At 38.4% G+C, this 11128-nt stretch overlaps 1 protein-coding gene across 1 annotated transcript in view; it reads right to left on the reverse strand.

Annotated features, from left to right (window-relative positions):
• The window catches only part of LOC106873142 (SR-related and CTD-associated factor 4), a 54295-nt gene extending 46032 nt beyond the window's left edge, over positions 1-8263 (reverse strand). Inside the window, exon 1 of the mRNA XM_052974529.1 lies at positions 7776-8263. Coding sequence (XP_052830489.1) covers positions 7776-7805 — 30 coding nt within the window. The 5' untranslated portion in view covers positions 7806-8263. The remainder of the gene's footprint in view (positions 1-7775) is intronic.
• Between the last annotated feature and the right edge of the window lie 2865 nt (positions 8264-11128).

Raw genomic sequence — 11128 nt, forward strand, 5'->3', positions numbered from 1 at the left:
AATACTATTTCACTTGTTTCAGTCATTTGACTGCGGCCATGCTGGAGCACCGCCTTTAGTCGAGCAAATCGAACCCAGGGACTTATTCTTTGTAAGCCTAGTACTTATTCTATCGGTCTCTTTTTGCCGAACCGCTGGGTTACGGGAGACGTAAACACACCAGCATCGGTTGTCAAGCGATGCTAGGGGGGACAAACACAGACACACAAACATACACACACACACACATATATATATATATATATATAGGACGGGCTTCTTTCAATTTCCGTCAACCAAATCTATTCACAAGGCTTTGGTCGGCTCGATGCTAAAGTAGATGACACTTGCCCATGGTGCCACGCAGTGGGACTGAACCCGGAACCATGTGGTTGGAAAGCTAGCTTCTTACCACACAGCCACTCCTGCGCCTATAATCCAGATTATTTCATTAACTTTTAAACAGACAGAGGAAGAGAGTTGTCAAACGATTTTTCGAAAGTATGTTGACAGATCGAAGTCATCAATAAACGATTGCTGACGCCATATGTTTTAGAAAACATTAAAAAATTCGATTTAAAAAAAAGTCATTGTCCTGACACCTTCGACCCACCCCCTCGACCCAAAGTGCATAATAAAAAAAATACTTCCAACGTGCATAAGTGACACAATGATAGAGGACTGTCCCTACATTTGGGACGACGCTGTTTCTCCAACGGATATAATCTAAACCACACTGAAAACAGAAGGCTGCTTCCCGATCGATTGGCAAGACATTATTCGATTCCATCACAGTCAACAACTATTGAACTACTAACGTGTTGTCTCCTTATCTATTGAAGTCATTTGATCAGCAATACATGTCATGTATCCCGGTAAATCCAATACTCGTGTCACTGTATCCACGCCACGGACTGTGCCTAATGAATGAACCCATCTTTCCCTCGTGAGAACATGAATTCACTGAAAGTTTGGGCAAACTGCGGTCCGCGAAACTTTCTGAATGGCACACCAAACGGAAAATAAACCCTGAATTAGTGCAACCCACTTCTCGAAAAGGTTTGTTGTCCATGCAATATGTCTTCCTTGCAAACTGTTCGCGGGTCTCTCAGAGCCTAGGAGACATTGGAACACAATCCCATCCCCAGAACCAAGCCAATAACAATTCTTATTTTTAAAAAATGATCATTCGATAAGTATCTGAAAGGGTTAACAAAAATCGAAGATGAAAACCCAAATATCACACTGGACAAAGTTTGTGAGTGATGCCATGCCATTCGCTCGATTTCAGTGTTTGGATTGCAGCCATACGGAATACTTTCTTCTAGAGGATTAATCGATCGTATCGACCCCAATATCTAGCTCAAGTGCTTACATAGTAGATCTAGTTGCCTAGCGATTAGAATGTCGAGCTTACAATAAGGTCGCACGTTCGATTCCTGGACCGTGTGGTGCGTTATCTCCTTCAGCAAGGTACCACAATGAGCCAAGCCTATTCAACTGAAAAAATAATGGTAAAAGCACCAGGCCCCGGTGTAACTGACACACCACGCATACACTCTCTCTCTCTCTCTCTCCATCTATCACATTTTCGATATTCAACTAGGTTAAGAAGTTTGGAAAGCTTGTAAAGTGCCTACGTCTGTCCGCGATTATAAAGACACCTAAAGCGATTAATGAAAGTAAGGCACATGTAACCAGGCTCAGGCACTTGCTAGCAACGTTTTTTTTTTTGTTTTTTTTTTTTAATCTTTTATGGTAAAGCTAATGGCTAAAATTTTCCTGACTTGGAAGGGAGATAACTCGACAGCTAAATACAAAGTATTTTGTCCCACCCACCGATTTTACACATGCACTACAAAGTGCACTTGACACGAGACGGTTAAATACAGCAGTTTATAATTAGAAAGAGTCAGAAAAACATAAGTGTACTTATAAAGTTGCATATTACACGTCTGTGTCGAATGGAACAAGAAAAAAAAAACTGACTTGCTAACATGAGGTTAAATTTTCTACGACCACCGCATCACCGATTAACTAAAATTTCAAGTAACACCGACAAAGCTTCGTGTGCCTTATTTGCATTATGTAAGAATTCAGTTAGGTTTAATAACAATAACGGATCCCCGTCGGCTTCGACGATGAACATTCCATTCGTTCAAACTGAACTACTTACGGTAAATTTTCAGATTAACACCCGCACGCTAAAACCCTACAACCCTAGTGAAAATTGTGCGGGTGTTAATCTGAAAATTTACCCTACTTACAGCGGTCCTTAGTGGCTGTGTATTCCACAGACACATTTACTGCTAATGCACTTCCTGAATTCTCAGGTTGAATCACGGGTGATACCATGTGACAAAGCTGGGCCTTTAGATTACACAGATACAATAATGCATCCGAAGGGCCTCCACACAGCTCCTGTCAACCCGATTTCGCCCACAAGCCCGTTCTGCTCAACCCGGGGGACATGACTGCAAAGCGAATGTTATAAATCCATTTGGTCGTGCCTGCACTCAAATAATATACAACACTGAATATAACTAACACGCCATGACTGTTCATATAAACAAAATAGAAATTTAAGCCCGACAGTGAGCTCTCACCCTAACTGCAGGAACTACAATTTCATGAAACAGTCAAACACTGAACCTAAGCAGTTTGCAAAGCAACCGTCATAGTACATGCACCTCGAGGCGAGATTACACTAAGATGTACTGTATAAGACGGGGGTGTTCATAGCTGGAATACCGTTTTCTACCGTTTTTCATCAGAGTCGAATCACAGTTGATTTGTAGGATAAACAACATGAGCAACTTAACTCACCACCAACACAAGTCGCGTGCAGACAAGCTCCCAAGGTAGCTTCTACGTAGTCTGTCGAGCAGCTAGAAACAGCAGCAAAATCGCCATCAACTGAGACACTGGAGTGATTATTGTGGGGGGAGGGGTAGAAGGTAATTCTTGGTATAATGCGTAACTAGATAACACTCAACAAACACTATCTCTCTCTTCGCCATGTCTGCCGGATAATGCAATCGTAGAACGCTTTAATTCATATAGATCTGTTTTTAATCGACAATGATCCGGACTCAAATATTAACTACTCGGCAACTATTTCAAGACCTCACAATTATTGCAAATAAACGCGAGAGCATATACGTACGTACATCAAAGGAAACATACGCTATGCTTCACTGGATAAAGTAGATTCTGGAAGAAATCCACAGGGAGGGGAATAATTCCTTATCGCTCCCACAGCGAGAAACCTCCCTAACCTAACACCTTTTCAGGTGAGATCAGCTGTGTTGGTCACATGTTTTACTAATCTCACCAACCCTTTAAAAAAAAAAGAGAATCGAAGCGAAATGATTTCCAAAAAAATAATCTCGCAAGCATGAAAACCAGAGGTTTATATTTTCCAGTTAAATGGCGGTTGTTGCAAATAGTGTTCAACTACCGGTCAATTTATATTGAGTAGACCTATTGATGGTCTTCAAAGGCGTCCTAGACTCTTTTACACGACTGCATTAAATATTAACCAAACTGCATATCAAACGTGTCTTCTTTCCTTTTAGGAAAATTTCACTGCTATTTCTAACAGGTTGTCGAGTGATAACATGTTGGAAAGTATAATGTTCATCTATATCCATAAAAGGGGGAAGAAAAAAAACCTATTCAGTTTTGTTTTGTTTTTTAATGTAGAAATCCAACGTAGCTGATTAGGTTCAGTAAACTTGTTTATAGCAGTTTTATGTTTTGTTGCTAAGTGGACGGTTTACAGCCTAGAAACCAGTAATACGTATATATATATATATATATATATATATATATATATATATATATATATATATATATACTACACACACAAAGTTTGAACAGTTTAAATAACAAGCATAAAAATTTAAATACCAATAGATAATGAAATAAGATTTAGCATTGTTGTAGGGTGGTGTTAATTAGCCCCTAAAAGTAGCCATCCTAAAGCAAGCCTATGATTGTAAGCGTTTTTACAAGCACAAATATATGTAGGATTATATTATGTAATGTGTGTGATTTCAACGAGATTTGACTGCTATTTATAGGCAATAGTTGTTAGTTAAACCCAGGTCAAACCTAATTAAACAGAAATACGATTATACCGGCTTTTTATCTATTTATTTTTTTCGCGGGCAAAATGCATTTTAGCATTAAATTATCTAATGTGTGCCCTTCCTTTAACAAGAGCATAGAAGTTTAATTTCAAGGCGACTCGGCTGCTATTCCTAGCTGAAAGAGATCAAGTAGTTTGCAATATAAGAGAGAGAGAGAGGGATTAAGATTTGAGAAAGAGAGGAGAATTGAAATAAAGCTTAAGTATTCATCAAGAGAATAAATAAAGCCGGTTACAATCTCCTATCGCCCCCTCCTCTCAGGCTAGGACTTTGGTCCCTAATTGAGGGTCCAAAATATATTACAAGTACAGTCACACATGCACACGTGCTTGGGCTAGCTCCGCAGAATAGATAAGTTATCAGCGAACAGACATCGTGACCTGGTTTCGATTCCACATTGAAAACATTCAGCTTTGTGCCTATCCCCTGTGATAGAAATGACGTCAGAAACGAAAACATACGAAGAGCAATAAATCTCCCTATTTTCATTATTTAATAAACAGAGGAGAATTTACCAAAAAATATATATATATATCTGAGAGACCTTGCACCTTGTGGAAACCTCGAATATAAGGCAGCACTAATGATTCACCCGACTCGAAAGGCATGTGAGTGTGTGTAGTGAAGAACAACATTTTTCATAAATATACACACACACACTTATAAACTATATTGCATGTATATATTGTGTGAATATGTAATATTTTAATATTTTTTTTTTTACTGGTGTGGTGGTACACTACAGATACCTATACAGGATATTGTGTGTATGTAAATACAAACATTATTTTTTATTTATTTAATTATATATATATATATATATATATATACGGTGCCCCAGCATGGCCACAGCTCATGAGCTGAAACTAGATAAAATGAAAAATATATACACACACACATTATATACATGTATAAATTATATTACACTATATATATATACACCTATACAAATCACTCTCTCTCTAAATATATATATATATATTATATGAGAGAGAAGGGCGTAATAGGAAATTAAACAATTTAAAAATCTTGTTTCCTTAGAAAAAAATAAATAAAACACAGTGAATTTTTTCCACGATTTGGATCTTGGGATTCAAGAAGATCTCAGAAATCATTTCCCCCTCAAAGGCATGAGACCTTTAAACGTCACTTTCCGACAGTCGTAAAATATGGAAGATGCCGTAAACACGCAAAATAAAAGAATAAATTCGTTGGAGAGCAGACTTTCGACTTTTAGGTGGGATTTTTTTTATTATTTTACTAATAAATACACTGCAGAAACAACATCATTTTCCCCCCCACTTATATGAGTATATATATATATATATATATATATATATAAACACAAACTGCTACTACCATAATCACCATCAGCATTATTAAAGATTAAAGAGTAAGACAGGAGCAGAACGCCAGGTTGAAGATATCTCTAATCTTTCTTTTATCATTTGCTTATTTCAGTCACTGGCATCACCTTGAAGGGCTTTTTAGACCCCAATACTTATTCTGCCACTTTTGCTGAACTGCTAGGTTAGGTTATAGGAACGTTGACAAACTAACACCGGTTGTCGAGTGGTTGGGTGAGGGACAAAACACATACACGACGGGCTCTCCTTTCAGTTTCCGTCTACCATACTCACAAAGCTTTCGTCGACTTGGGGCTATTAAGTAGGAGACGCTTGTCCGAGGTGCCACACAATGGGACTAACTGAACCTACCCGGAACCATGTGGTTGGGAAACAAACTTCTTACCACACAGCCACGCCTGCCCTAATTCCCCTCCTCACTAACACCACCACATCCATCCTATGTTTCAAAGTTCAAACGCTTGCCAGAGATCGAATTTGCATTTCACCCGTCCGAGGTCGACGAAATATATAAAAAGTAGCAAGTTACTCAATGTGATCGATTCGTTCTCGACCATATCGCCTTTCTCTTTCCTTTTGAAATTAGATGCTTGAAAGAAAAGAAGAAAAGAAAGAAGTTTAATGAAATAGCATTAATCAATTACGATTACCATATTTCTAAACTATTTATCAATCACTTAGTGGTCGATATTTCCAGTCAGATCGTCACAAACTTCGATTTAATGTAGCGGGAAGAGTAATCAACAAAATTACTGAAAATTATCAAAAGGTGGCGAGCTGGCAGAACCGTTAGCGCGTCGGACAAAATGTCCAGCGACATATCATCGAACTTCACGTTTCGAGTTCAAATTCCTTCGAGCTCGACTTTGCCTTTCGTCCTTTCAGGGTCGGTCGATAAATAAAGTACCAGTTGAGCCCTAGGGTCGATGCAATCGACAACCCCCTCCCTCGAAAAAATCTGAAACCATTATTATTAAGGACGGCGAAATAGCAGAATCGTCAGAGCGTTGGAAAAAAAAATGCGAGATATTCTTCCGGCACTTTGCCTTTCATCCTTTCGAGATCGATAAAAAAATACCAATCAAGTATTATAATAGAAGGCGGTATAACCGACTACCTGCCTAGTCCCCGAAACAACTGGTTTAGTTTCTGAATTAGAAACCAGTAGATTATTACAATCGTCAGAACTTCGAACAGGAGACATCACGATATTTGTTATGGCTCTTTCCAAGTTCAAATCCCGCCGCGGTCAACTTTGTGGTTTATATCACCGGTGTCGATAAAATAAAGTAGTCGATAGTAATCACATCCTCCTATGTTCAAGGCCTTTGCATCTATGCCACAAACGGTTTACACGGTAGACGTGATTCATTCTATAATAGGAAGTAGAAAGTGAAAGAATCATAAATAATACGGGGAAAGGAAAAAAGGCCTTACGACCTGGAATCGAAACCGGGTCACGGAGGTTTGTGACACTATGGCGCCGCTAAAATAGCAACGGTGGATTTATACAGATGCAATATACACGCACGACTGCTAATAAATAAATAATAAATGACGATGGACGATGATGATGATAATGACGGCACATTACATGAAGCTATGGCAAGAATATTTTTACACACAAATGTACGTTATGTGAGGAAAGCACACACAAATGTATATACACACATACATTTATACACACATGTATATATATACACACACACACACGCGCGTTACATAGACGATTCAAGGTAGTTTCACTTATATTCCAACAACCATACCGGTTGCTACACGTTTGAAAATCATACACGCCGTATTTAAGGGGGACTCACATTTTAAACCACAGGGGAATTCTGTTGTGACACAATAAACATCGTTACAATTTCTAACAATAGTCGATAGCGTATACATACATTCTACACACACACACACACACATTATATATATATATATATATATATATTATATATATAGCACATTATTACCTCATTTCAAATGAGACATACTCCCTTACTGATAAACTATATAGGAATCCAAATACATAAAAACAGCACAATGTTGTAACCAACAATAGAGAGATAGGTATATAGATAGATAGATAGATAGATAGGTATATAGATAGATAGATACATAGATAGGTAGATAGATAGATACATAGATAGGTATGTAGATATATAGATAGGTAGATAGATAGATACATAGATAGGTATGTATATAGATAGATAGATAGATACACAGATAGATAGCTGCATAGATAGATACATATATATATATAAGAAACACGCCTTACCTCATTGTTGAACGCCCTCACGGCTTCCATAATGAAGAGAAAAAAACGAGGGGGGTTTGTTTATCCTAATTATTTCGTCAGAGTTAGAATTCCTTTTGTCGATGTATCTTATTTTTTCTCCTTCAAACGCTTATATATCGATGTTGTTTTTTTTTTTTTTTTTTGGTTCGTTACTTTATAATTTGAGAAATCGAATTAGGTTTCCGCAGAAATCGGTGCAAAGCACACGACAGACCCCATCATCATGAGGGAATAAATAGCGTGTTTTGCAATATGGCGAAAAGAAAGCCAACCCATAATAGTAAAAATATAGAGAAAGGGGGAGAAGAGGGAGAGAGAAGAAGAGAGAAACGAGGTGAAAGGAGTAAGTTGTAAAGAGAGTGACTGACCGAGAAAAAAAAGAAAGAGTTACATAAAAGGCAGAGCGAGAATTAGCGAAGCAATATACAGAGTAACTGAAAGTAAAATGAGGGAGTGAGTGAAAAGAGTTCAAAGAGGTACAGTGTGAGACTTAAGTTATATTTATATAGAGTAAGTAAGTAAAAGACTGAAAATATATAGAGAGTGAGTGATATTAGAGAGGTAAGAGGTAAATAGAGGGTAACTAAAGTACGAAAGAGAAAGAGAAAGATACATGAGAATATGCCGCCACTTTGTAAAATGCTTTCTGATTAGCTGAGTGCTGATAAAACAACCAATCGCAGAAGGTGATATTTATGAATTTGTCAGATGAGTATGAGTGAGGCGAGTAGAGAGTGAAAGCGAGAATACGCGAGAGAAGGAAAGAGACTTCTTTGTAGGTGGTTGACCTCTTCTTTAGAGAGAGTTAAGGCGATATTTATATTTTTCCGATAATTAAATGTGCTTGCTTGTTTATAATTTATAAAAAAATAAAAAAGGACTTCAATCAGCCGGTTCAGATGCAAAAAATTATATTTGCTATTTTTTCATTCATACGAAAATAATACACATGTATAACACATACACACACATATATATATACACATATACTTAGGAAAAATACATGTAGTGCTTGAACTGTGTACTTTTACGTTGCCTCTGTTAATCATCGTTCTGTAGAGTAAACACACTGGAGTGTGTATGTACGAGTGTATAGATTTTTTTTTCTACTTAGCGTTTTATATACTGTGCATTAAGTACATATGTGTATAGAGAGAGATAAACTTTGCTATTCATTTTCTCGGTGTCGATAAATAAAGTAGCTGCTTCTAATATTATTATTTAACATACTGCGATGTGAACTTCTCCAACTCTTCAGAGAATGTTGTCAAGGCTGTAACTTTCTGCAACAGTTCGAGCGTGTCCAAATAATCACCATTTACGCGAACAATGGTCTAACTGGCAGCACTGGAAATTAACGAGGAATTCCTCTTCTCTCACTTACAGGAAATATTGTTCAAGCGATTGTAAAAATGTCCAAGCGAATTCTCCCGAAAAGTCTGAGTGCATTTTATGTCTAGGTACACAGGCGGCACTACTTCCACCCTGCGAGACATCGAGAAGGTTATCGAACCGTCAGTCCCACTTTTTCTTGTATTTGTCGACCTTACGGAGGTTTCCTACAGTGAAGGGTATAGAGGACTTCTGAACCTTTCTCAAAAATATGAGTGTCCTGACAGATAGGTGGAGATACTCAGACATTTCTACAATCTGTCTTAGGAGCGAATGCTCGGCCTCTTTCCTAGCCGCCCATGGAGAAAAGTACTCGCTCCAACACTAGTTGCGTTTTTAGGAGTTCCATGATTGAAAACATGATGAGTTCATAGATGAAGTATATTGCCGCGAAAGATTGGATGGAGTCTATCTAGACCAGTGGTTCTCAACCGAGGTCTATATAACCCCTGGGAGTCCATATAAGGTTGGGGGAGGGGCTCCACGCAACAAAATAGTGAATTGGGGATCCACAAATGTATTTTAAGAGCCCCTGAAAAAATATTCTGCTTTAGATGTATGTATTGGTATGATTAACACCCGCACGATCTTCGTTAGGGTTTGGGTTAGGGAATTCCATCCCTAACCGTAACCCTGACCCTAAAACTCTAACCCTAACACCCTAGTGAAGATTGTGTGGGTGTTAATCTGAAAAATTACCGAAACAGCTTGGTGTTTTCCTCACGGTTACATTGTTCAATGCATGAAAAACAAAATAGGCATTTTGAAAGAAGTTTCTATTAAACTAATTTTTAAACATCGAATGGTCATGGGGGTGCCCTTGAATAAAATAGTAACCAAAGGGGTCGATAAAATACGGTTGAGAACCCCTGATCTAAACTAAGATTCACAGGGACCTATTGTGATATGTGTATTCGCAAACTTCTCTTTGCTGATGACTCAGCTCAAGTGAGTCATTCCTTGGAAGATATTCAGAAAACAATGTACCATTTTGAATATGCAGCGACGGAATTCAGACTATCAATATATTTAGCAACATTTAAAGTAGAGAAGTTCTCATATGAGTAGTAAGGTTTCTGATGACATCTACCTGGGTACGGTGGTGAAACGTACGTAGGAACTAGCACTACTACAACTACTAATATACACACACACACACACACAGAGGATGCGAAGGGTATTTGAGAAAACCTTCAATTAAGACCGAAAGTCTAACAAGAAAATGTTATGTGCAGATTCTGATGTTCCCAGAGTGATGCACACTAAAAGTTTCTAGCATTTGTGATGATCTTTGGAGTAGTGAGTAACAAAGACCACGTGATACCACCTCACATTTACTCCACGAGGTTTTGGAATTAATACTGCTGAATATGTTATATATATACCTGCATGCATGGGTGAATGACCCCACTTTGGTCATGAATGAGTATACGATTGCACCTAGAAAGTTACCCTCTGAGGTGCAAGTTCAGACAAGGTTGTTTATGGAAGACTAGCAGTCGCCCATGCATACCAGCCTTCCCTCTCCACGCCACCGATGTTATCCAAGGGAAAGGCAAAGACCGATACAACTTGGCACCAGTGATGTTGCAACTCATTTCTACAGCTGGGTAAATTGGAGCAATGGGAAATAAAGTGTCTTGCTCAAGAACACAAGACACAGTCCAGTCTGGGAATCGAACTCATAACCTCACAATCATAAGCTCGATGCTCTAACCACAGAGCCATGCGCCTTCACAAAGGAGCACTCCATCAGTTACAATGACGAGGGTCCAAGCTGATATGATCACTGGAACAGCTTGCTAGAGAAATTAACGTGCAAGTGGCTGAGCACTCCACAGATACATGTACCCTTAACATAGTTCTCAGGGAGATTCAGCATGGCCCTTTGAAATACAGATACTACTCATTTTTGCCAGCTGAGTGGACTGGAACAATGT

The sequence above is a fragment of the Octopus bimaculoides genome, chromosome 18 (genome assembly GCF_001194135.2).
Source record: "Octopus bimaculoides isolate UCB-OBI-ISO-001 chromosome 18, ASM119413v2, whole genome shotgun sequence".
NCBI classification, from domain to species: domain Eukaryota; kingdom Metazoa; phylum Mollusca; class Cephalopoda; order Octopoda; family Octopodidae; genus Octopus; species Octopus bimaculoides.